The sequence below is a fragment of the Onychomys torridus genome, chromosome 7 (genome assembly GCF_903995425.1).
Source record: "Onychomys torridus chromosome 7, mOncTor1.1, whole genome shotgun sequence".
Taxonomy (NCBI): domain Eukaryota; kingdom Metazoa; phylum Chordata; class Mammalia; order Rodentia; family Cricetidae; genus Onychomys; species Onychomys torridus.
In genome coordinates this window covers 111,236,568-111,264,227 of record NC_050449.1, presented here as the reverse complement: position 1 = coordinate 111,264,227, position 27,660 = coordinate 111,236,568, and the positions used below count along the sequence as shown (strand labels likewise).

General features: G+C 46.8%; 1 protein-coding gene across 1 annotated transcript in view; it reads right to left on the bottom strand.

The window, feature by feature from the left end:
• Positions 1-2,338: 2,338 nt before the first annotated feature.
• Itga9 (integrin subunit alpha 9) overlaps positions 2,339-27,660 on the bottom strand; it is a 308,478-nt gene continuing 283,156 nt past the window's right edge. The window contains exons 27-28 of the mRNA XM_036193333.1: positions 17,634-17,753; positions 2,339-6,088 (exon numbers count right to left, since the gene is read on the bottom strand). Of these exons, the coding sequence (XP_036049226.1) occupies positions 5,990-6,088; positions 17,634-17,753 (219 nt within the window). The 3' untranslated portion in view covers positions 2,339-5,989. The remainder of the gene's footprint in view (positions 6,089-17,633; positions 17,754-27,660) is intronic.

The following is a 27,660-nucleotide window of genomic DNA, read 5'->3' as shown; positions in this document are numbered from 1 at the left end:
TTAAAAAAAAAACAACTAATGTCACCAAAGCAGATTTCAAAAGAATCAAATAGGCATCTTAGATGAAAAATATGATTATGGATCAAAGAAGCAGAAAAATCTACTGACATCCAGAAGAAAATGTGTTGCATCTGTAACTTACTTTAAATATCATAAAAATAAAATATGAGTTCATGGAAAGATTGGTAGATACATGACAAATCAAATGTAATAAAATGCTGATGTAAATCTAGATGTCAAGTACTTGAGTGTTTATGATAAAATTATTTCAACTTTTCTGCACACTTAAAGTTTTTGTTTCTTATAGTAAAAATATTACATATATTTATATGCAAATGAGGAGGCTGGGTGCTTGGGAAGATATTCAGGCTTCTGACCTGGAATACATGTAGACTAGTCCTCTCAACAGCATAGAAAAGCATGTTCAGAACAAAGAATAACGTTTGAATCATTATTTATATATTCATTTACATGCTGGGGATGTGCACATGTCAGGGTGCATGTGTGGGAGTTAGAGGGTAACTTTCAAGAATTAATTCCCCTCTGCCACGAGGGTCCTGAGGACTGAACTCAGACCGGCAGGCTTGGCAGCGGGAGCCTTTACCTGCGGGGCTGTCTTCTTGTCCTAAGAATAAAATGTTTTAAGAACATATTAAAACCACTGAAGAAGCCTGGAGTGGTGGCGCACACATTTAATCCCAGCACTTGGGAGGCAGAGGCAGGAAGATCTCTGTGAGTTCAAGGCCAGCCTGGTCTACATAGTGCGTTTCCCAGACATCCAGAGCTACATAGTGAGTGAGATACTGTCTCAGCCAACCACTGAAGAGATAACAGGAGTTTGAAATTCCCAAGCCAAAGCCTGAATGAAGGTGTTGGTGGAGAGGCCCATGGAAGGGATTCTCTAACTTCTATCCTAAGCCTATGCCAAAGCTAACAAAATGCAAGTTCAGTTTTCAGGGCCTTGCAGGACTCAGTGGCCTATAAAGTGGCAGTTCACCTGGGCATGGTGGCTCATGGCTGTGATCTCATTACTTTAGAGGGTAAGACAGGAGGATTCCAGATCCTGGGCCAGCCTGGGATATAAGGCCAAATACCTAATCATGAACAAATGGGCAGATGGAAGAGCCAATCAGAAACAGGAATGCTGTCCTGGGCCAGTGCTCTTGAGGATTGAGACTTTGTGGAAAGCTGCCATGGTGTTGAGCAGAGCACAGGGCAATACAAGGATGCTGATGGAATCCCACCCTGGAGAGGAAGCCGCAGGCTGGCCTCAGAGTGCATTTGCTGTTCATATTCCATGGGTGGTCTATTAAACCCCAAGGCCCGACCCCAGATGGGAGCTTGGCAGAGGTGAAGGCAAATGCTCTCTGCAGGAGCACACATCATCCTAGGCTTCAAAGAATGACCACAAAGAACTTTCTAAGGAAAGTCACCAACCACCAGCCAACAGTAAATAAACAACTAATGAGCTGCATGAGAAACACACGCCCATGAATGGGAATCCTGAGGGGAAAAAAAACGAGCAGCCAGTGAGCTTAACTGCTGAGCTAGCTCTGCAGCCCATGTGTGAATTTAACAACGAAGTCTGTAGAGGACATTTTCATACATGTGGAAGCTGTAACTGATGAACTAGAAAGCAAAACCCAGTGGACTCCACAAAGCCAAAGGCTTATTCTTGAAAATGAGCAATATATTAGGTAGATCTTTGTTGGTAATATCTAGGGGGGAAAATCCACAAGGGAACAGTATTTGGGATAAGAATGAGGATGCAACTAGCAAATGGATATTTAAAATCTAAGAAAACACAGTGTCTGTGGACATGTGAGAGAACCAGCAGGAAGCTTCCATGGGGCTGGGCATGTTAGTGCTGTGGGTGGAATACTTGCCTAGAATAGGTTTGATCCCTACCACCAAATAAACCAGATGTGGTGGCACACACCTGTAATCCTAGTACTTCAGAGATAGAGGCAGGAGGATTACAAGTTTGGCTGTCCTCGGCTACACAGCAGGTTTGAGGCTAGCCTGGGCAAATGCTCAATGACTTACAGATACATGTGAAAGAGGTCTGCTTGAGATGAGAAATCCACCCATTTCATTGGGGTGTATTTCTCCCTAGACAGACAGACACCAGGCAGACAATGCACAGAGAAGGTGGTATCCAAAGTATGGACTCAGGACAGATTCAGCCCCATCCTGTGGGGTGCTCCTCTGAGAGTGAGCGGCTCTTGGTGTGCTCTGCAATGCCTGTATCATATCGTACTGGAATTCCCTCTTCAGAACCTCACAAAGTTCTTAGCAGCAAAGAAACAACAATCAGAGACGCTGGGACCATTTGAAGCCATGTTTGTTTGTTTTGTTTATTCCAAACACGCATTTTTGTAAACCTGGCATTTCCCAGACAGTGCAAGTGAATCAGAAGTGGCTGCAGACACAAAACACAGCGAAGAGGGACAGCCCTCCCACCCCAAATCCTCCCGGGCAGTGTGCGTTGTGTGGATACCTCAGTAAAGCTGCAGACGTGTAGAGAGCAGGGGAGGGAGGCTGCCTGCCATGCAACAAACCACTCAGAAAGCTTAACCTCACACTGCCAATCACACTGTGCACATCAGGATCAAACAAAACAAACTGAACGGAAGTGGAACCCAGATCAGTGGGCTGTGGAGAGCATCGCACCACATCGGGAGATTCACTCAGCGTTCCCTTTGTGTGCTGAAGACTCAGAAGACATTCTAGAAGGCTCATTAGGCCCCAGTCGGTTCTGCAGCCCTCCTTCAGCCATTGTCTTGGAAAATACTCCCTGTTGTGCATCTTACTACTCTATTATTAAAAACCCACATCTATGAAAATTCTGTGTTCCGGAGGAACTGGGAAACGATGCTCAGTCTCTGCCTTTTGTTTACTAGGGGGATGGTTCTCCCAGTGCTTTGTATCCGTCAGGGAAACATTCTGTTACTGAGCTGTCTATCCCTCCAATGACCATGTTTTGTAGCACCTCTAAATCTCAGGGAGTAGAAACTGGGCACTCCTTTCCTAGGTATATCAGGTATAAAGCTATCCTAACCTTAAATAAATGTCAGTAACATTTCCACACCTTCCATAACTCACAGCACCACTGGCTACTGGCTACTGTTTGTTGAGAATATCTTGCCTTTAGCAAAGTAGGTTACACAGTATTTGGTGTGGGGGGCTTCATGCAGCCTGCCAAACCTTTGAGCACTGAGATTGCTTTCCTAAAGCACTGCCTGAGACCATGGTGATGGGGGACACAGGGTGCGTTGGTCAGTTGGCACAAAGCCAGCTACTCAGGTCCCTCTCGCTGGTGTTCTGCTTCTAATTGGGTAGCCTCTTTGTGGCAGGGACTCACCTCGGGGATTCTCCAGACTTTCTTGAGTCCTATGTAAACTGAGAAGGGGGTCAATTTTTTTTAAGGGGCATTGCATTAGTCATTTTTTTTTTTTTACAAGATTCCTTTTTCATATTAAAAACAACAAACAAAACAGAACAACATTTCAGTCCAGTTCAGAGAGCTGGTTGAAACCATGGAAGACATAGCTGAAAACGGAAGCAGACAAATGGCAGTGCCCATGAGAATGTCTTCAGGGCTCCACAGTGAGTTCAGAGCAGAAGGGTACAATGGGCCACACACTGGGTTTTCAATAACTGTTTTAGAGAGAGAACACAGACATATCAACACGCCTGCCCACTTGCCCTGATCGCCTGAAGAAGGCTGCAGTGAGGATGCTGAACTACTCAGGCGAGAGAATTCCAAGACAATGCTCCACCGCTTCTCTGCCGAGCAGCCACATCCCTGGCTCTCATGCCCCTGGCACTCAGCATTATCAGACAGCTCTCTATGGTGGCTGTTAGGGTTTGCTTCTGGGGCTACCATGTAGTTTTCTTAAAATCTGCTTTATGGAATTGTAGTGCCTTATTAACACATGACTACTCATGAAGGTTTACCATTCATGACAGGGCACAAGTAGCCAGATGCCCGCTGAGTATGCCCTTCCTTCCTGTCCACACTTCCTCAGATGCGGCTCTGCTGGCTAGCTGAACTGTGGACACGAGTCACCATTCTTCACTGACCCCGATGAAGCCACAACCTTTGCAGGAAGCAGGCCATTGGGGACAGATGCATTTGGCTAAAATTGCAATGTTGTTGTGGTCTTACCACCTAAGAATCTCAAATGATTTATTAAAGGAAGCCATGATACAATCCACACATCATCATAGCACAGCTGCACATGGGGTTCATGGAGAGTCCACACTCCACACCTACTGTGAGATGGCTTACTACCCTGAGGCTGTGTTCTCTGGGGATCACCAGCATCCTGCATGGTGCCCGACCTACAGTCCAGGCTGTACATGGCTGGTAAAGCCAAGACTCCTTTTTTTATTTCTTTTGATAAAACTTAAGAACTGGTGTGCACTGGTTTCCTGGGCTGTCCCAGCCTTGCAGTAACCCCCGTTTCCATTCCAGGGTCAGATGCAACATTTGACTACTAGAACCTGCTTTGACTTATGGCTTTTGGGGTTTCCCAAAGCTGAAGATAGCATTCACTTGTTTGGGCAGGGGAACACCAAAGCACTTGGCTCAGAGTTCTTTGCACGATTTCTGTGTCTCCCCAGTTGCCTCTGAAGATGCCCTCTAGGGCATCTTGTTGGCAAGAACCAAGGGCAGAAAGTTTACATCCCCTTCAGGTGTGGGACCACAAAAGCCCAGCTTCCTGACATCTGATCAGGGCACTCAGAGCCTGACTTGGCGACCAGATCCAATTGGGCTGAAGTCACTTTGTGGATTATCCCCTAAAGTGACATTGGTGCTTGGCTTCCCCTACTTTCCTATATTGTATTCTCCACTTCTCAATAACTTGGGAAGACTTCCTCAATAACTTACTTGCACCCAAGTCCTTATTCCAGGCTTTGACTCTTGAGAATCCTACCTAAGACCTAAACATAAAACAAGTGGGGCTATCCTCTCTGGGAAGGAATCTGCAACACTACCATTTGGGGACATCAAGAGTGACAGAGGAAATGGAGACCCTTGAACTGAAGTTACATCACAAGATAACACCTTACACACACAGACACACATCTTTGCTGAGAGAGCACAGCTTCAGTCCTGGGTTTTGAACCCTAGCACATGGTGTCTGGGATGAGATGCTATTCTGAGGTCGACCAGTTGTCTATCCAGCACTTGCTGACTCCAGAGGAGGAGGGTGAGTGCTCGCTGAATGCATCAGGGTGGTATGAAGCATCCACAGTGAGGAAACCAGGCTTTTCATCCCAGCTCCTGTTGGGAATCTCCCAGTGAGAGGTCCATAAGAGAAAGCACTGATACTTCTTCAAGTGCTCTGACTCCGACTCCAGGTGATAACAATGGGAAATGTTTTAGATGCTCTTGCCATATCCACGGTGCTTTTGCAGTACTCCCAGCTTGGTGGATTCATTTCATGGGGTTTCTTTAGTTTATTTTATCTGCATTTTTTTTAAAAATGGCAAGTTCCAAAGTACAGTAAGTTCTTTCTCTTTTAAAATTTATATGCAGGTACATGTATTTCCAAGATTTCAGTGCTTGAGTGAATTATAGAACTATTTAATAGAAATAATAAAACATTGATACAAATATAAAGACACAATCAATATAAAAGGCTTACATTTATAAAAAATACTTTTAGGTAACAGTTTTCCCCTGAGGGTTGACCACGCATTGTTGTATCCATAAATATTGCTTTGTTCTGTAGCTCATCTTTCCGAAGTTCTGCATTTGTGTGTAAAGGGAAGTGGTGGTGGCCCCAGTCATGTGACCTGGCTGGAGGTGGCCATCTCAGGTCGGCACTGGGCTTGACAGGATGAGGAAGAGGACAGCATCAGTGGGGCCTCCGGAAAATCTGGAGAAGATTTCTTTCTTCCAAATATGGAAGATACAAAGATCAGGGACCACAGGTTGGTGATGGGAACATAAGGGCATCATGACTGGCATGGTGGGTCACTCCTTTTTCTGGACCCAGTCCCAACCATCTTCATTTTCTTTCCGGTTTTTCTCAGCTTCGATGATTTCTTTGTACCTTCTGCGGAAGAAGCCCATCTGAAAGACAGGTAGGAAAGGCTCTGGGTTAGGATGGCTTTGGATTCTCAGGCAGCCTGGGCTATAAGGAGGCAGGACCCAGCTCTTCCCAGGCCTGGGGAAGTGAGGAGAAAGGGTTTAGAAAACACACTGGCAAGCACAGAGTTACTTGGATCCACTTTTCAAGCCACACCAGCTTCCTGTGGTCTGTCTCCCAGCAGGCTATTCACTGCACAGGCATTTGGGAAAGCACCCCCAAACTGGGCAGGTGCTGGGAAGCACCAGTTTCTGGGTGTTTTTCAAAGATTCTTTGAGTAAAGAAAAAGATAAATATGTCATGGCCAATCAAGTTTGGAAAAGCTGCATTCTTCTAGCATTTGTGACAGACTGTAGTTCAGCAAAGGATTTGATCGCTGATGGGATAAGCCACCACCTTGTTTTCCCTCCTGCATGTGTGTTTATGTATATATGTGTTTGTATGTTTGTGTGTTTATGTGTGTGTATGTGTGTGTGTGTGTGTTTTGTTGTTGTTGTTGTTGAGGCAGGATTTCTCTGTGCAACCCTGGCTGTCTTGGAACTCACTCTATAGACCAGACTGGCCTCGAACTTACAGAGATCAGCCTGCCTCTGCCTCCTGAGTGCTGGGATTAAAGGCATGCACCACCACCGCCTGGCATGTGTGTGTGTTTATGTGTATATGTATTTGTTTATGTATATAGGGTTTATGTGTATAGTGCTTATGTGTAAATGTGTTTATATGTGTGTATATTTATGTGTGTATGTATTTATATGTTGTGTGTGTAAGTGTATAATGTCTTTGTGTATGGAGGTCAGAATCAGGCAGGAGCTCTCCACTTTGATTTTTGAAACAAGTCTCTCAGTGGCCTGGACCACACTGAGTAGGCCAGCCTGGCCAGTAAGCTCCGTGGATCTGGGATTGCAAGCATAGGCCACCATGCCTGGCTTTATACAGGTGCTCAGGATGGACCTTGTGCTTATGTGTCAAGCACTTTACCAACTAAGTTACATCCTCAATCCTTATACAGACTTATTAATGTCCTGAGAGACATCAGCCACCTGTGGGCCTATTTGACAAATACATGACAAACTTTTTGAAGTAGGGGGGGGTGTCTCATTTTGCCTTGCTGCCATCTAGAACTTCCTCTCATGTCTGTAGCATTAATGATACATGGATATGTGATATGTGAATACACGATACATGAACTCCATGCTAGTGTCAACAGCATGGATTCCCCTTGCCTCTGCATCCTGATTCAGGGTGGCAGTTTTCTTCAGCTTTTTTCTTCTACCCCTGCCCTGAAGTTGTATTTGGTCTGTGGCTCTTCACACTTGGTAAAATGAGTGTCTGGCTTATCTCACACAGCCATTATGATTGGTGCTGTCCAGTGTTTAAGCAACTTTTTGTAGCCTATGATGGTTAAGACCAATTTTCAACCTGACAGAATCTAGAATCATCTGGGAGATGGGCTTCTGGGCATGCATTATGGGTGATGATCTTGATTAAACTGATTGGTGTGGAGAGACCCTTCTTTAAAAAAATATTTATTTTTATGTGCATGAGCATTTTGCCCATGTGCATGCTTATACGCCATGTGCATGCAATGCCTTAATAGGTCAGGCTGGAAGAGAACATGGGATTTCCTGGAGTGAGAGTTATGGATGGTCATGAGCTCCTGCAAGGCAGAGAAGCAGGTGGAGATCAGAGATTTTCTTATGACACCACACTTCTTCTCCACTGGAGGGGGCTCTACTGGCCTAGCACAAGATGAGACTGTCTCCCCCACATTGTCAAGGAAACCTGATACTCAATTCCAGCAGGCCCCACAAGGCTGTGCAGTTTAAATGGCAGGGAAGGAACAGAGGCCTTCCAAAGACAACTTGCAAGAGTCTGAGAAAACCTGTTATGGTTAATTCTGTCAACTTGATTCAACCTAGAATCACCTGAGAAGAGCATCTCAGTGAGAGACTGTCTGGATCAGATTGGTTTGTGAGGGTTTGTTTTCACTGTTAACTGATAAGGGAAGGCCCTACCCACTGTGGGCAGAACCATTCCCTAGGCATGTGTTCCTGGACTGAACAAGTGCAGAGAGTGAGCTGAGCACAAGCATGTACACATTTGTTTCCCTCTGCTTTTGACTATGGATGCTGTGTGACTGGCTGGTTCAGATTCCTGCAGCCTTGACTTCCTTGCAATAATGGACCATAACCCAGAATTATGAGCTAAAATAAATCCTTTCTCCCCTAAGTTGCTTTTTTGGGGAGTGGGGGGATCTTTTATCACAGCAACAGATATGAACCTAGAACAACTCAATCATGAAACTTAACATAGATATAAGGAGAAAGTGTCTTTAGCCTACACTTCTGGCTGCTGATGGTGTAATGATTCCATTGGTAACCCCAGGTAACTGTGGCACCAATCAAGGAGACCTGTGACATGCTGGTCCTGGGTCAGTGTGTGTGTGTGTGTGTGTGTGTGTGTGGCTATGTGCACATCACCACAGGTGCTTGCAGAGGCCATAAGAGGGCATCAGATACCTGGAGCTGGAGTTACAGACAGTTGTAAGCCACCTAACATGGGTGCTCAGAACTGAACTTGAATCCTCTGCAAGAACATTGCTCTCAACCACAGAGCCATCTCCCCGTTCCAGAACTAGAGCTCTTATTCATTCTAAAATGAGAACAAGATGGCTCACTTCTCATGTCCATGCTAAGCTGTGGTAAAAGAGTTTGGAGGAGCTAATGCAATGATGACTTTCATATGCTCATATCGTCATGGATGTCATCTTGCCACCAACAAAATGAGGGCACTATCCTCTCCTGCAGACACCTGGACCAAGCTCTATTCTTCGTGCAGAAACAGTCTTGTAAACTCCACTCTCCCCTCCAGCACCCAATGGCCTAAGAGTTCTGGACCCAGTCATCAACCTTTGATGACTATGTGCCTGGGAGGCTGAGTTGCCATGGATGTGTATGTCTTCTTCAAAAGACCATTTCTTAAAACACAGTGCATTCTTGTGGCTAGGGAAGGCTGACTGTGGCAGTACAGGCTGTGCACTGTGTACAAGAGCTCAGGGCTGCCAGATATCACAGACAGAAAAGTTTACAAGGACCATTTCCCAACAGATGGCAGTAGAGCGTCTTTCTCTAACAAACCCAGAGTTTCAGGCAGATGAAGTGAAAGGGACCAGAGCTAAAGGGAGGACTTGGGAATGACCTAGTGGTGTAGAACCTGCCTTGTCTGCACAGGGCCTTGGCTTCCCCCCCACTCTCACACTCTCACACTCACACACACTCACACAAAGAATGAGTGGGTGACTGAGTGAGTGAGTATTAGTTTGCATAGCCACCACACTGTATGCTGGGTGCCTTGTGCCAACTAGTCAATATCACCCCTATTGATCACCTAGCATGTAGGTCTCACCCCTATTGATCACCTAGCATGTAGGTCTCACCCCTATTGATCACCTAGCATGTAGGTCTCACCCCTATTGATCACCTAGCATGTAGGTTTCATCCCTATTGATCACCTAGTATGTAGGTCCTGCTCCTATTGATCACCTAGCATGTAGGTCTCACCCCTATTGATCACCTAGCATGTAGGTCCTGCACCTAAGAGACACCTGTCTTAATTGTGACTCTTCACATATTCCCAGAGAGGGCAGCCAACACCTTCAACCCATCACAGAATATCATGAGTGCTGAATGGCCATTCCTACCCACTCCTACTGCCAGGATCTGAGCCCCAGATGCCTGGGCAGTTAGCAGCTCCAAAGTTAAATATCTGAAGGAAGACTCAGGAGTTCACCCATCTAAGTGAGAAGAAGCCTTACCTCCTTTCTTTAGCCATCTTTACATCATAAAATTATACAAACAGGCTGGCAAATGGATAGTCTACCATGACAGATCATAGATCATCAGAATCTTCAGGAAAATGCTGAGAATACACACACACACACACACACACACACACACACACACACACACACACACACTTTAAGGCTTTAAGACAGTGTTTCACTATGTAGCTCTGGTTGGCCTAGTACTTGCTATGTAGACCAGGCTGGCTTCAAACTCAGGGATCCATCTGCCTCTGCCTACTGAATGCTGGGACTGAAGGTATATACTAACAGGCCTGGCTGAGGACCCAAATATTGAAGGGAAATAGACAAATTCAACACAAAGTAGAAACAAAAAAATGACCTATTATTAACAACTGGAGAATCAGTAGCATGATGCATTTTCTTTTTACAAATCTTTTCTAGGGCTGGACTGTTGCTTTTTCGTGTGCATCAGGTCCTAGGTTCAATCTCCAATACTAAGTACTAAAGAGCTTTCCCCTGGCTTGAGGCATGGTTGACAGATTTAAAAATATATGTAAGGCACTAAACACGATGTTTTGATACATGTATATGTTGAGAAATGCCTGCTAGGATCAGGCTAAAGAACTTGGCCATTGTCTCATGTGGTAACATTCATATGTTAAGAGTGCTTCAGTGTTAATCTTAGCAAACTTCAAGGACCGAATAAAAATTTTAGTCTCATGTTAAAGTATGGACACACTGTAAAGCAGAGAGAATTATCATCATCATTATTATTGTTGTTTTTGAGATGGAGTCTCTGTGTAGTCATGTCCTGGAACTCACTCTGAAGACTAGGCTGGCTTTGAACTCAGAGATCACCTGCCTCTGCCTTCTGAGTGCTGGGAGTAAGGGCGTGCACCACCCAGCTAAGGAGAGCAAATTATGAAATGCCCCCAAACTTGCAAGACTTGATGTTCTTTTCTCCCTTGCAGGTCTCCCTTGGGCACACATACCTGATTTTGTTAGCACGCCTGGGTATTTGGGAGGAATTCTGGGAAGTCTTGGGCTGCTAACTGAGCTCACCCTGAAGACTTCTGGGAAATGGTTAATAACAAACATAGGCTATACCCAAAGCGACCCCACAGTTCCACCCAGTGGAGTCAGTTGTTTCTCCCTAATCCTTTCTAGAATCTTCCAAGGCTTGTATTCCAGGAGGGGTCAGATGTTTTGTTTATAATTATCCTGCTTGCAGGAGAAACCATCTGTCCTATAAGGAGATTTCATGACTAGCTTCAAGGTTTGTTCAGCTGGAGGCCTGGAGAAGCAGTGTACCTTCTGGTCCCAACAGTAACCCCAGAGAGCAACTCCCAGATGCCTCCTGTAGACTAACATGATGTGTCTCCAAGCCTGCCAGAAAATTGGCAAAGTGGCAGATTGGTCTCAGTTGTCCTTAGGTGGGTGCTGGGTGAGTCAATAAACCCAGAGGAAGAAAGAACTGGCCCAGTTCTGAGTTACTCAGTTCTAGTCCAGTCCACTGCAGGGTAGTATGAATTGTGAGACAACCCCAGGCCGTCTGGTCTCTTCTGGCACCCCTCCGTGCACTGGCCCTTGGGGCGTCTCTTGGGCAGCCATTCCAATGACCTGGGGCATGCTCTTCCATGGAACTAGCTCTAGCCTTGTGTTTATGGACCTCTTAGTTAACTTGGCTGTTTACATAGCACGTCTCCATCTCAAGATGTTGAGGACATAGTATCAGACCAATATTTATCTCCAAATATAAACGAGTCCTACCACATGTCACTGGCACTTATTATTTTTTGGGGGCGGGGTAGGGGGGATAGAGAGTATGTGTCCATGTGTGCACATGACTCTACCCACTTTTGAAAGGTGGGACGGGTTTTCCCAGTCTGTATTGGAGGCCAGGTGTGACCCTTCTGGAGTGGCTGCCAAACCTTACACGTTCTCTGTACCACTCTGCAGATGTTCATTAGCTAAGTGTTTTTGTTGTGAGTCACAAGTGATGCTCTCCAATAAAAACCATGCTCTCTAAGAAAGCTCTAGAATACAAGGCTCTTGGAGTGGTTCCAGCCGACGGAGGCCTTCAAGTAGCTCTTGCCAGGGGGCAGCCAAGCCCTTCTGTGCCCTGTCCCTTTGTCACTTGACTGGCAGGGCTGGGTCTTCCTGTTGAAACAACAGCACTGTTTCAAATCATCTCATTTTGAAAAAGTGTCAATCAGGAGAGGAAAGAGAAGGAAGGTTCTTGGTTGAGCATAGTGGATGAGCTACTCCACTAAAACGTGGCCTGCGTGTCTGGCAAACTGCAGACAAGGAGGGATGGGTTTGGGAAAGGGGTAGAGGGATGCAGGGAAGCATTTTCCTTCTAAAGGGCAAGTGCCTGAGCATGTTCTCTCTCTCTGCTTAGCTGGCATTAATGAGTTGAAGGTGTTTCTCAGACACGCTAGCCCCATGCGGTTGTACCTCTGAGCAGTTTACTTCCTGTAAATGGGCCTCTAGGAAGAGGCACCAGACTGGGGTGTCTTCCAGCCCAGCCAGGGGCTGAAGCAAGGGAGAGGGGATGCTTCTGGGTTTTCTCCCTTAAAAGAGTTTCATGTTTCAAAGTCTTCCTCCTGTGCAGTGGTTTGGCAGGCTACTGTAATCCTCGCACATCAAGTTTAAATTACATTTCCCAGTGTCCACGGATGGCTCAGCTCTGAGAAGGTTGATTAAGATCCATTTCAGGGCTTTGCTTAGCTTGGGGCCCTGCTGTGGATTTTGTGTAGGAGCCAGGTCCTTTGGCTGCCAAGCGTGAGAGAGTCTGGGCCATCAGCAGGCCCTTTCAGAAGGTCCTGGGGAGCTTAATGGCAGGGTCTAGAGGGGAGGCTGGGTGGGCTGAGCATACCCTGGAGAAGGCATTTGTGGAACCCTGAGGGGTTTCTATTTCAGATAGATAGGAATCACAGGACACTTGTCACAAGGATCAGAGGCCAGTGAATGAGGCAAGTATTGTTTGCTCCTCTCTGCCACTCAAGTGCCTTTCTCAGAGGGTTTCAAAACAGTAGGAGGTCTGTTGTTTGCCTCTGTCCAGTTACTTGGGTATACCACCTGGAAGGAACCCAATGCCACCTGTTGAATAAAGGCATTGGCACCCACTGAGGCCCCAAGCAGGTAGGTCCGCAGGCCTGTGGACTATGAAGGCACTGGCAGAATCTGCTCTCTAATGGGCTTTCAGTCTCACCCCAACATGTGTGTTTAGAACACACAGCATTGGCTCACATGTGTAGGACACAGATGAGCAACCACAGGCAACAATGTCCAGCTGCACTCTAAAAGGGAACCCAGGCCTCTCATAAGGTGTTTCAGTGGGTAAAGGAGCTTGCTGCTAAGCCTGACAACCTGAATTCAATCTCCAGGACCCATGTGGAGGAAAAAGAACCCATTCCTGTAAGTTGTTCTCTAACCAACCCGCCTCCCAACTCTCTATAAAGTAAATCTTTTACAAAATTAAAAAATAGTAGAAGGGAACAACTCAATAGATGTTTGACCTCTGGCCCTCTGTTCCTAATGTGTTCTTAGAGATATGTCTCCTGGTCAGCCGGATGGCAGATGCTAGACAGTGGGGGCTGTGGAGGCAGTGGAGGGGATTACACACAGGGGATAGTAATAAGCACAACTGGTGAGGTCTAACAAGTTAGATGTCGGGCTGGATGTGAGCCAGTTTCCAGCTGGCTTCTCTGCATTGTGCCACTCGTATGCTGTTGAATTGCTACTCAAAGTGCATTATTCTTAGGTATGGGATGTAGAAACCAGAGTTTACAAAGTATCTGCAGTCCAACACTGTAGGGAATGTAGGTCTTTAAAATCATGCCCCATTTCACCTGCTTTTTCCAACCTCTTCCAGACTCACACAGTCCTCAACAAAGACTTTTTCCCCCTAAAGACTCCCCATGCCACCTGCTTATTCTGTGTAGGAGCCAGACGATCTTAAAGCCATGCTTGACATGGACAACCCTCTGATATGAAGACTTTACCAAGATTTCTTGTTTGTTTGTTTTTCGAGACAGCGTTTCTCTGTGTAGTTTTGGGACCTGTCCTGGATCTTGCTCTGTAGACCAGGCTGGCCTCGAACTCACAGAGATCCGCCTGGCTCTGCCTCCTGAGAGCTGGGATTAAAGGTGTGCACCACCACCGCCCGGCCCAGGATTTTTTTAAATTATAATTAATTTTTGTGTCATATGTGTGCACGTGCACACATAGAGATCAGAAGACAACTTGTGGGAGTCTGGTCTCTTCTTCCACCCTCTAAGTCCCAGGGATCCAACTTGGGTTGTTAGACTTGGAAACAAGCCTCTTTACTGGCTGAGACATCTCACCAGCCATCTTTTTTATTTTTAAAATTAGAATTAGAGAATGTGTATGTGTGCCTGAGTGTATACATGTGCATGTGTGTGTGCCTGTGCATATATATGTACCTGTGTGTGTGTGTATGTGTATATGTGCGTGTGTGTGTGTGTGTGTGTGTATGTGTATATGTGTGTGTGTGTGTGCACTTGAGTGAATACCTGTGCATGTGTGTGTGCCTCACCTTCCCAAAACACTCAGACAAAACCCATGCTTGTAGTGAAATAACAGCATAGTTGAGAAAAGTCCCATTGAGGCAGGGGAGCAGGGTGGAGAGTCGGATCTAGAAGGCTTTACACAAAGGTCACCAAGTGCACATAAGAGAAACTAGCTGACAAAGGTGACTGTGGAAACCCCCAGAAGAAGGCCAGCTAGAACCAACTGGGGGCCACTGCAGAGGTCTGAAGGTGACCTGTGGCTCATTCTAATACTAAAACACACACCCATAGGTGGCCAGAATCCTGAGGTTTCTCAGCTGACAGGATTCAAGAAGGTAGACATCACGTACTGTCATGGACTTAGAAAAAGATGGAGGTCCTGTAACAAGCCCCCAGTCAAGAGTCATCAAGTGTCAACAGTCAACCAGCTCCTGCACCTCATCTCAGACAAGAGCTTGCCACATAACTGAGAGGCAGGAAGGGAAGTATGAGGTGGTTATGGAGATCAATAAAGAGCAGTCAGCTCTGCTGGGCATCAGGGAGACGCATGCATTTTTGCCCACATTTATTCCGATCCAAGTACCAACAAGGCACAGAGATAACAAGACATAACTCACCATGCCCTAGTCCACCCTAGACCCTCACCGCCTGGTATTAGACTCATAACCATGATGGACAGTGGCAAGTTATATGCAATAACATGTTTGATGCAGAGGAGAGTATGTATATCCTCTCCCTTCCCTTCAGAGAAGATAAAGGGCCCATGGTGCAGTGTATAGAAGGCTGCCCTTTGGTTCCCTCCTGTAGAAATGAGGCTATGGAATGCAGCCTATGTGATGCAGCCTATGTGTGTGTGGCTCTCACAGGGAACGCCGTCTATCACCATATTCTCTCTTAGCAAACAGAACAAAAGCAAAGCGACACCAGTGGTGGTAGGTGGGACGAGGTGGGGGTTGGTGGGGTGGGTGGGGCACAGGTGATGGTGCCCTGGGTGGCAGTGAGCTCGGTGGGTAGCCACAAGGAGGTCGTGCAGACCATGAGTGGTGGCCATGACATTCCCTGCTCTGTGTTTGGGCCCATGTGGCTGGAGCAAGGGAGCTTTCTTCTCATTCCAAAAGCCCTCATGAAAGCAGATGCCTCCCCCTACCCTACCACTGGCCTTTTAAGATTCCAAACACTGAGCCCTGTTTCTCCACCCACAGGCCAGAGGCCCTCTCAGCAGGAAGGCACTGGAGCTTCAGACAAGGGAGTGTTAAGAGTCTGTCTGGCTGTGTGGGGTAAACAAAGGACAAATTGGGAGATTGAAAAGGAGGAACTATCTGCTGTTGGCAAATATGCAGGAAAATGCACACTTTGCTAAACTTGCTGTGGGAGGATGGATCTGGGAGTAGTTCAGAAAGGCAGTTTACAACGTGAACTACATCGTTTCATGACTCCTAGGGTTTCATTCTGAGGACACAATAAAGAATTTGTGCAACTTTCTGACTCTCAGGTCATTCATCAAGGCATTGTTACAAGATATGTGCAACCAGGGACAACCTGGATTCTAGGGCTAGGGGGCTGTAACTACACAGTTGGCACTGTAAATCTGATGTGGCTGGAAATGGGCTCCTAATAACACAGGGAGAGGTTCACAGTATTGCTGTCAGGGAACAGCAGGCTGCCAGACAGCACAAGGCTATCTGACACGTGCGGACATGCATATATACGTATATGCAATACGATGAGCATAGTGTGTGCTGCATGTTTCCTTCAATCTTCACCCCCCTTCCCCCAGGTAAAGTACCATTAAGTTTAAAGCAATGGAGCTGACCCTTAATTGGAGAAAGGTATGCTAAACATACACTTTCCCTGAGTTTCTAGACTGCTTACATAGTCTAAATTGTATTTAGTATACATGTATTTTTAGAGATTGAGAGCTGAACCCACAGAGGTGGAGGAGATGGCTGAGATGGTAAAGTTGCCTCTTGGGAAAGCGTGAAGGTCTGAGTTCTGATACTCAGTGGCACTGGTTTACAATCACAGTGCTGGGTAGGAGAGACAGGCAGGCTCCCACTGCTCACTGGCCAGCCATCTTAGCCTTATCTGTGAGCTCCGGGCCAATGAGAAGCTGTGTCTCAAAAACAAGGGCACAGCTGGTGAGATGATTGAGGGGTCAAAGGTGCCTGCCACCAAGCCTGTAACATACATGGTAGAAGGAGAGAACCGACTCTGGAAAGTCGTCCCTCTAACTCACACGTGTGGTCCATGGCACACATGTGCACACTTGCATGTGAGTGTGTACACAGGAACGGAACCCATGGCTTTCAACTGAGGAGTACTTCACCTGAACGTATACTCAACATTTGTCTGGCTAATTTAACTAACAAATTATCTATGAATAAGCTGAGCCTGTGAGAAAGCCCCACTTACATCAATGCACACAGAGAAACAGGTCAAGATGGAGGCAGCGCCACGCTCAGCACACTTAGTTCTAAGATGTAACCTCTGGTTACCATATAACATTTTTTCTTTATTAATGTTATGACGTTTGATTAATGTATACATACTGTTTTCCAATCCCAAGGAAATTGAGTATTTGGATTTAAAGCACCCGCCCATAGTACGCTCAGAGACTGGTCCTGAAATCGGCATTTAAAAACTGCTTTGCCAAAGAGCCCATGAGGTAACTCAAAGCAGGACAAAAGCCTGATGCCTCTGCCTTCATGGTGTGCTTTCTTACCTCTGGTCAGTCTCTGCTTGCCTCTTAATGAGTGTCCATCTAAAAACCCACAGTACCTAAGCTCTCTCTTCCCCCTTCCAGGCCAAAGTCACGGATAACACTGTCTCTAGCTGTAGTGACCTTGGACTCTAGGAAAAGCCCAGCTTGCAGACATATCACTCATAGTGAGATCACTTCCCATGCAGGAGCAAACAAACATCGTATGGGGACCGGCTGGTCTCCTGAAGCAATGCTATCAGTAACCTTTCGGGATGGGATAGATAAGATGAGGTGATTGAGGCCGCTTCTCTCTCTCTCTTGTGGTCCAAGAGGAGGCCAGATCCCATCCTCTGCCTGAAGGGGGAGCCGACCCTCTCTGTACCTGCACTGTGAGGAGAAACCTCTTCCTAGGTTCCCCATCCCTGAGGAGGCCTGTGACCTGGTGTCCTGGGTGGAAATCTGGAGGCACCTGTGGTCACCAGACTCACCTTCCACAGCAGCACAGCCAGCAGCAGGAAGATGAGGATTCCCACCAGCAAACTGATGGCAATGATCCATCCCACAACGTAGCCACGGGGCTCCAGATTGTGCAAGGCCTCGAAGACCACCTAGAAGGCAACACAAAAGTGAAACCATGAGACCAAGGTTCTTGTCTTGAGAGGGCTAGTAAGATAACAACCCTGATTTCAAATATCACAAACTGAACAAAAGCATAGTGAAAAATGTCAGCCTGCGTTATGTTCTAAAATTAGACGATGATCTTGTATCTTGCATTCTGGTTCTTAAATAAAGGACACCGGGGTGTTTCTCAAGCAGTGAGTACTTCTGCATGTTCAACTCAATGGGCAACTTAGTATGGGATCATTTGCTCAAGACTGTTTTTCCCAATAGATGTGGACCACACAAGGGCTAAGCCACTGTCTTGGGTCTCACAGCTGTGCCTAACCTGTTAAAAGAATTCATTCAAGATGTGCTGTCCTTTCTAATCTGAGCCTTATCTCATTGAAACACACTTGTTCATTTTTATTTATAGGTATGTGTGTATCTGTATGTATACCATATGCATGCAGGTGTTCCCAGAGGCTAGATGATAGTGTCAGATCCCCCGGAGCTGGAGTTGTAGGAGGTTGTGAGCTGCCTCATGTGGGTGCTGGGTATTTAACTTGGCCTCTCTGTAAGAACAGCAAGTCTCCGGACTGCTGAGCCTTCTCTTCAGCCCTGAGGCACACGCCTCAACTTTGAAGGAGACTCATGGGTGTCCTACAGCTGACCTATGTCAGCTCTCAAGAGCCAAGTCTGCATCTCCTCCCAACTCAAGTGACTTTGTGATGACACCTGTCACAGATTGCAGGAGGAATATCACACCACAGGAAGACAAGCCAGAAGGGCAGGGTCCTTCTATGCTCCTGAAAGAGAGTGGGGCGCTTCCCATGCCGTAGCTCATGCTGACCACACACTCTGGCTCACTTCTAGTCCCACGGGTCAGAAGGAGTGTGGTTTTACAGATCCAGGTGTCACTTGCTCCCTCTCCTTCCAAAGAGAAAGCCAATCTGATCATCTTAAGTTCCTTCCATAGTGATGGGTGGCTGAGTGATATGTGCCAGAGTAGGGGTACATGTGGATAGGTATCCATGAGACTATCAGGCTCTTTAGTTTCCCATATAGAACCAGAATCTAGAACTTGTTTTAAGGGAAATTCAGTGGGGCAGAAATGCTCATGTGGGGACAAGCTAGAGAAAACTGCCTAGAAGATTCAGCAGGCATGCTGGGGCACTGGTGGTGTAAACAGCAAGGGGACCTTAGGCAAAGTGCTTGACTTCTCTGAGCTTGGTTTTCTGCACCTGCGAATCAAGAGCACTTCAGTCCCTCCCTAGGGGTTCAGGCAAAAGTCAGCCAAACCTTCTGGTCTGCCAGGATCCTAAGCCAGGCTGTGAACTCAGTGGGGGGTTAGTTGTAAGGTCCAGGACGCTGAACTGTGTCCTCTTGGCAAAGCCACGTTGGAGGTCTGGTTTTGTGGATACAGAGATGAGAGTAGCCACTACAATTTAGTCTGGCGAATTTTGTAAGAACGCCCGTCACATCCCGGGAATGAGTGCTTTGTGTCTTGTCTTTTTTCTCAGTGATGTTGTTGGTCTGCTCTGATGTGAGCTCTAGGCCTTGGCAGATCATTTCTTCTATCCTGACTGTAATAAATTCTGAGAGTTATCCGAGTGCCTTGCAGTGTGCTAAAAAGCCACATCATAGGTTAAACACAAATGAAAGAAATGAATGAACAAAAAAGGGAAGGGAAATCATACAGAGCTCATAATGTGGAGACATACTAACCACCAGCCCACAGCTCCACCCACAACTTCACCACTCAGGAGCTGCGGGCGCGGCAGCCCAGATCAAGCCTTCACACCTCTCTGAACATTTCTCCTCTCCCTGGTCCCATGCCTGTCACTGACACTGTGTCAGGCCCCTCCAGAGCCCCCTGCCACTTGATTTGTCCTCTAAGAACGTAGGTCCTGACATGTCACTTCAGTCATCTCTATCGATGGCTTCTCTTCACTCTGGGCGTCTAATTCAGGACATAGAGCCGTAACAGTCTGGTTTCCTTCCTTCCCAGCCCCTTCCAGGTCACAGATTCACATCCCAGCTAGTTAGCCTCGTCCCCTCTGAGGTCCCTGACTCCTTGTTTTGACTCCCTGGAATGCCCTCTCTTCCTGGTTGTGTGACAGGCTCCATAATTGCTTGTCTTAAATATGCTACACCATCTGACCTGTCAGTTCTGTACTTGAAAACATGATCAAAGGCAGGAAATACAACTACAGAAAACATTTTATGCTCAGAGATGTTGGGCTGTGTGGCAGGTAAAGTTGCTTTCTGCCAGACATGACAACCTCATTCAATTCCTGGGGTTCACACAGTAGAAGGAGGAAACAGACTCCCAAAGTTGTCCTCTGACTTCCACACAAGCCATGTGTGTGCCCCTCACAGACACACATGCACACAAACATACAAAAGAAATAAAATGCAATTGAGAAAATTAAGACAACTGGAAGATGCTTACTGCAGAATTATTCACACAGATACAGAATCAGAACTATCCTAAGTGTCTAAGGATAGGGCCACAGGTTAACTAAATAATGGTTAGCCACAAAACAGAACACAAGCTATTAAAAATGAAAGCTGCTCGATAAATTATATTCGTCTCCGTGGATGTGGATCTATGTGTAGTGTGTGTGCATGTGTCCAGGCATCTATTTATGTTTTTGAGAGCGGGTCTTACTCCATAGCCCAGGCTGGCCTGGATCTTACCATACAGCTTAGCTTGGCTCTGAATTCATAGGAATCCACCTATGTCAGTCTCCTAAATGCTGGGGTTACATGTGTAAACTACCACATCTGGGTTGATGCAACTTAAACATTTTATAAATTTATTTTAGCATATGGGTGTCTTGCCTGCATGTATGTCTGGCACCATTTAAATGCTGGGTGTCCTTGCAGACTGGAGAGGGCATCAGATTCCCTGGAACTGGAGTTTCAGATGGTTGTAAGCTGCCATGTGGGTGCTGGGAATGAAAAACCCAGTTCCCTTCAAAGAGAAGTCAGTGTTCTTAACCACTGAGCCATCTCTCTGTACTGATGCATACTATTTTAACAAATTGAAGACATGACTCTTGAACAAATAAATAGTGAATATAAGTGAAGAGACCCACTACTTAGGGAGTCAGCAGGAGGGCTCAACAAAAGACGTCACAGGGATGGGAAAGTGTGCTGAAATCAGATGGCTAATACTCCATAGGAAGATGTGCTTTGGGATTAGATTTTTGGTCAGATACAAACTGCTTTCTTCCTCATTGACACTCCCATAACTTACAGAACAGCCTCCCAGATTTTATTCCTGAAGGACAAGACTTTTTAAGGGAACAAGGGTCTGTCACTACACAGAAACCCTCAGAGGGTTAAGACTGTCCCCATCTCCGGCTGGGGATTGAAGAGAGGGTAGTGAACATTCTAGGAAAGTGCTCTACCACAGAGGTTTTACCCTTCACTCTTAATTCTCCTCCAGACTACATATCTGTGGCTTGGGTAGAGACCAGGCCACAGGGGAAGAGTTCTACAATTCACTGACCGCTAAATCTGAGTGGTGTGCTCCCGAGGTCACCACGGCACAGGTTGCTTCTAAGGAGAGGGTCAGCTATAAATCACCCTGATTTCTGCTTGCTGCTTAGAAAGTCCAATTCATCTGCTACAGCGCATGCACATGTGTGTGCACATGTGTGTCTGTCCAGATGAGGCTCTGGAAATCTTGAGGGATATGATTAATGGCCAGTGGAAGAATGTGGTGGACTGGACATCTTGTTCCTTTAAATATTATCCTCCATGGCTATGGTTTCCTTGGGGACCAAGGATTCTGGGAGAGTCCCAGATATCCCGTTCCTGATTCAACCACAGTCCATTTCTATGTGGAAATGGAGTCTGTCCTTTAAAGGGCAATGCTGATCATTGTGATGGTTGCTCCCTGTTTGTCTGGCATACTCTTGCTTGGCCATCTCTTACATGATGGTGGCTGCTACTAACTACTGCCTGTGTGGATGCAACACATAAGGGGCTTTGTGACAAGATAGCATTGACTCATCCCCGTTGCTCAGGGCTGACATGGCACACACTCTCTGTCCTTAAAAGGCACTGTTCACTTCAGCCTCCTCTACCAGAGTTACCAGGTGAGAGTGTTGACCTTTTAACCTACTCCTCATTCCCAGTCTTGTACATCAGGGCTGGTGAGCGGAGAGAACCAACTCCCACATGTTGTCCTCTGCTCTCTACAGGTACACTATGGCATATGTGTGCCTATACATACACATGCACACACACAATAAATAAATAAACGCAACAAAAATTTAAAGCAGCATGAAGAGATTGCTCGGTAGATTAAGAGCACCTGTCATTCTTCCCAAGGACCCAGGTTCAGTTCCCAGCTCCCACATGGCAACTTCCACACAACTGTCTGGAACCTGAGCTCCAGAGGACCTAGCACTGTCTTCTGGCTACTCCATGGGTACCAGGTATATGGCACACAAAAATAAAAGCAGGTAGTGCACATAAATATTTGTAGGCAGAACATGTATATACATTGTCTTAGGGCTTCTACTGTTATAAAGAGACCATGACCATGGCAACTCTTTTTTTTTTTGGTTTTTCGAGACAGGGTTTCTCTGTGTAGCTCTGCACCTTTCCTGGAACTCACTTGGTAGCCCAGACTGGCCTCAAACTCACAGAGATCCACCTGCCTCTGCCTCCCGAGTGCTGGGATTAAAGGCATGCACCACCACCGCCCAGCATGGCAACTCTTATAAAGGAAAACGTTTTAATTCAGGCTGGCTTACAATTTCAGAGATTTAGTCCATTATTTTCATGACAGCATGCAGGCAGACACTGTGCTGGAGAAGGAGCTGAGAGTTCTACATCTTGATCCAAAGGCAACAGGAAGTGAACTGTATCCCACACTGGGCAGAGCTTGAGCATAGGAGACATCAAAGTCTGCCTAACAGTGACACACTTCCACCAACAAGGCCCCATCTCCTAATAGTGCCATTCTCTATGGGGGCATTTCCTTTCAAACCACCACACACATAAAGTAAAAATAAATACAACTTTTAAAAACTTGAATATACACCATTCCATGTCATTGCCTGCTGCACACAGAAGCTTCCTATGGCTTCCCTCTGCTCTCACTGGTTGTGTGTGGCATGGAGCTGGCCTCTGTCCTCAGTCTTGTCTCCTGCCTTTTGTGGTTTAAACATGCCACACCATCTGGTCTGCACACAGCTTTCCCCTCATGAGCCAGGATGCTTTCTCATGCTTGGCAAGCTCATTCCCCTCCAGCTTCCAGCCACCCCCCCCATTCTGTTCTGTTCAGAATTGACTCAGTGGAAATAAGCCCTTGTCAGTTTCCCTGTTGGCTGACACCCTTGCGGTCCTGTAGTAGTCAGCCCCAGGGTGGGTGGTATGGCGATGTCCACCTCCTCCCTCATTCCGCCCCCAGAGCCCAGCATAGCACCTAACCCTCAGCAAACCCTCAGATACAGCCCCTAGCTGACTAAATGGCAGCCACTGAAAGACATCACTTGTGTGTTTGGAGAAATGTACTTGGAATGTTCTCAGTTTCTGATGGGCAGAGCTTAATTCTCCCACAGGGATGGTGGGTAAAGAGGAAGGACCACCCACCATCTGATGGTATGGGGGTGGGGCATGGTGGCAATAACTCACAACATAACCTGAGGTTCAAGGTCGAAAAAACGCTCTCTGTATAGAGGGCATTTTCAACTATAATCGCTCACCTCTAATTTGTGACAGCAAAGCTATAAGTGAATAGCAATGCAGCCAAAGAGTGGCAATGGCACCCTCTGGAGTGAACTTACTTTGCTGTTTGTGGCTGAGGTACTCTGGTTTGTATCTTTGGTTGGGTCAGTGCTGGGGAACAGTGGGAAGGGACAGGGTGCTGAAGTCACTGTACGTCAGTCATTCTTCTAGATGCTTCTTTAAATTAAAAAAAATTGGCCAGGTGGTGGTGGCGGCGGCGGCGCATGCCTTTAATCCCAGCACTCGGGAGGCAGAGGCAGGCGGATCTCTGTGAGTTTGAGGCCAGCCTGGTCTACAGAGTGAGTTCCAGGACAGGCTCCAAAGCTACACAGAGAAACACTGTCTCGAAAAACAAACAAAAAACCCAAACAAACAAACAAAAAAACCTAAACACACACACACACACACACACACACACACACAAAACAAAACAACAAAAAAATTATGTGTATTCAGGAGTGTCTGCTTGTCTGTATGTGTACCATGCATGCAGGTGACTGAGGAGGCCAGGAGAGGGCATCATATCCTTTAGAACTGGAGTTACAGGAGCTTGTAAGCCACCTAATGTGGGGGCTGGGAATTGAACTCAGATCCTCTGCAAAAGCAGTAAGTGTTCTTCTGAGCCGTCTCTCCAGACCCTTCCAGGGACTTCTCACTGGTGTTGTTGAAGCCTTCCAACAACTCAGGGAAACAGAAAGCATCTTTTCCATGTTATAGACAAGAAAACCGAGGCTTGGTGCTTATCTGATCTCCAAGTTACTGAGTTAGGATGTCAGTTTGGGAGTTTCTGATTCCTAAGAGGAGGCAGGAAGGAAAGAGCGGAAGCCCAGGCCCAACCTTCTGAAAGGATGGCTTCAGAGCATATGCACTCAGAATGTGCTGTCCTGACTGATTTGGCAGAGCAGGCTTATTCAGGTGTGCACATAGGATGCAGGAAGGAAGCTTCCTTCCAGGGTCTGACCTAGCCTGAGGAAGGAAAACCCCAGCTGGGAAGAGGAGATCAGGGTCTAGAGGGAAGGAGCTGGCTGGACTCTGTAGATATCTCGCAGTTTAAACAAATAACTTAAAACAAGCCAATTATTTCCGTTTTGTAACAAGCATCTTTGCCTTGATCTCAGCTCATTCATTCAGAGTGGTTGGGTACCTCATCAGCACATGACTGAGTGCTTACAAGGCAGAGGGAAAGGGACCACCAGGCTGTGAGTCCAGCGGTCCAGACACCACTCTTGGCTCAGCCAGTGTGAGATCTTTAGCTAATCAATTATTTTCTGAGTCGCAGACTCCTTTTTTCACACAGAAGGTACTGTGGATTTTCTAGGAACTTCTCTGAATTAATGATCTGTACCCCCATGTAGAAGACAAAAGGCCCCAAATGTATTTCCTGTCACACTGGAAGCTTGCTCATTCTAGCACTTTCTTTTGTTCTGTTTTCAGACAGGATCTTGCTATGTAGCCAAGGCTGGCCTCAAGTTCAAGATCCTCTTGTTTCTGCCTCCCAAGTGCTGGGACTTCAGGTGGATCACCATGCCCAACTCACAGTTCTCAAAAGAGAGCAAAGCGCACACAGCCCGCCAGTCATCCTTGGACAGGGCTCCCATGCTCTCTTATTGAGATGGCTGCTTGCTATGGAAGCTCCCACCAACAAGGGTCCACGTGTCTGACTCCTGCTCAGATGCAAGTTTGGCTGACTGGTCATGCCCTTCACGACTCCTGGAGCACACCGAAAGGGACCACTGTCACTGTCTATGGCCCAGTGTTGGCTCTCCTCCCCATGCAGTGAGTCACAGGGAACAACGGGCCCCTTTCTCTTTACCAGAACAGCTGATAACCCCAGTGGCCTGGTCCCCAGGTACAGAGTTCCAACATGAGCTGGTGAGAGGCTCTTGCCTGGCTCCAGAGCAAGAGATGACAAGGAATCAGGGGAGCTGGGCTCAGAGCCCAGGGCATTGAGTTCTTCAGCCCAGGGCTGAACTCAGCATGGCCCTGGCTCCTCAGGCTTCCTGACTCCTTTCATACCCTCACAGTTTGGTTCTCCTGGCAATTCCAAGAACTCTCAGATATAGTCAATCTCTAGCCTATGTTATTGGCTCCTCACAACCAGCCCTTTGACCTTGTGGTCACTGAGACCTTACCAAGGTCCTCAGGCTGGAGACAGCATGTACCAGACAAGCACCATTGAAGTGACTCTTAGATGTAACTTCTGGTGAGTGTGTTGGTTGGAATGATAATGGCCCCCATATGTTTGAACACTTGGTCCCCAGTTGTTGGAGCTGCTTGGGAAGGATTGGGAGGTGTGGCCTTGTTGGAGGAGGTGTGTCACTGGAGGTGGTCTTTGAGATTTCAGAAGTCTGCACCATTCCCAGTTATCTGTCTCTGCCTAATGATTGTGGATCAAGGTGTGAGCTAGGAGGGGCTGTCCAGAGCCAGGCTCCAGTGCCAGGCCCTTCTGCCTGCTGCCATGCTCCTCACTATGATGCTCATGGACTCACCCTCTGGCATTGTCAGCCACAAATAAATTCTCTCTTTTATAAGTTGTCTCTGGTGTGATGTCTTATCACAGCAACAGAAAAGTTATTAAGAGCAAACATCTCTGATGGATTCATGAAGGAGCAAGTCCTCAAAAAATATACTGCATACGTCTAGTGACAGGCAGATGCCTTTAAAGCACCACTGTACCATGGCATAAACATAAAAGGCACGCATGCCAAGGTGGACCACTTGCCTGACATGTTTAAGGCCCCAGGTGCTGTGGGATAGTCTTTCTGTATGTTGTGAATATGTGTTGCTATCATTGGTTAATAAAGAAGCTGCTTTTGGTGATACACAGATGAATAGAAATGGGTTAATTTAAGATAAAACAGTTAGTTAGCAATAAGCCTAAGCCATAGACCAAACAGTTTGTAATTAATATAAGCCTCTGTGTGTTTATTTAGGACCAAGCGGCTGTGGGACACAGGAAAACTTCTGGCTACACCCAGGCTTGATTCCCAGCATGGGGCTTGGGGCAGGGTGGAGGAGATGATACAAGAAAAAGCATTTGATTTTCCTAATTCATCATCATGTGTGCTATTGATGGTTAAAGACTGGGTTATGTCCCTCCTCTCACCCATACCATGCTGGACACCAGACACAGACACATTTCCTCGTCAGCCCAAGGCTGCAACAATCCGTGCCTTATCTGAGAGGCTGTGAAATGTCACCCGATTAAGTCTGCTGGCCAGCCTCTGTGGAAATCCCCCTTCAGAAAAGTCATGTGTGTGTGTGGGAGAAATGTACTTCTTCTAAAACCAGAAGTCTTCCTACTCAGAGAAGGTTTTTCTCCCCCACTAGGAAAGTTGAGAATACACTGCAGAATGGAATCTTAGTTTATGGACCAAAAAGGCAGTGGTGGGAAGAGCCTTCAAGAAGGGCTCTCTTGGGATTCTCATGATGTGTTCTTTCCCCTCCCTGCTGGGAGCATGAGAAAACCAACAACAGCTTCTTGCCAATACTTGACAGGGAGAAGATCACCACAGCGCTCCACACAGGAGAGTCAATGACTTGGAGCCCCACCCCACGGTGTTGTGCCAAGGCTCTCTGTCCCTGGGTGAAGACGACACATCCAGTGTTTTCTCTCCACCTACACAAGCAACTTCGTCTGCTGCACACCTGTTAACTATTTCTATTGGCGGATGCCGGGTGTGCTTCTTTCATCCTATAGCGATCTTCAACCAGTGCCGTGACATCAAGCAGGGACCACTGCCCTCTTACTTTTTAGAAGCAGCGCTGAGCCGCGGCTAAGTGGTCAGAATGCAGAAGAAAAAACAATACAAGTGCCAACCCCAAATATTTGACCTGTCAGAAAAACTGAGACAGAGTAGTGGAGGACTTGAGTTTCATTCCAGGCAACTTGTCCATGTGAAAAGAGGTCAGGACAGACACCATCCCTGCACCGACGTGAGATGGCTGACCCCTCATGAGTGCTGTCATCCCTGTGTTTTCAGACATCTCAGACTGGCTGATGTTCTCACGATAAACTCAGTGGAAATAGGAACAGGATTGGGAGTTACTGAACTAAGTTACTGAACTTAGAGCTCACTGCTTTAGCTAGACTGACTGACCATGAAGCCCTGGGGAGCTGCCTCTCTGCATGTCCCCAGTGCTGGGATTATAGGCACATACTGCCAC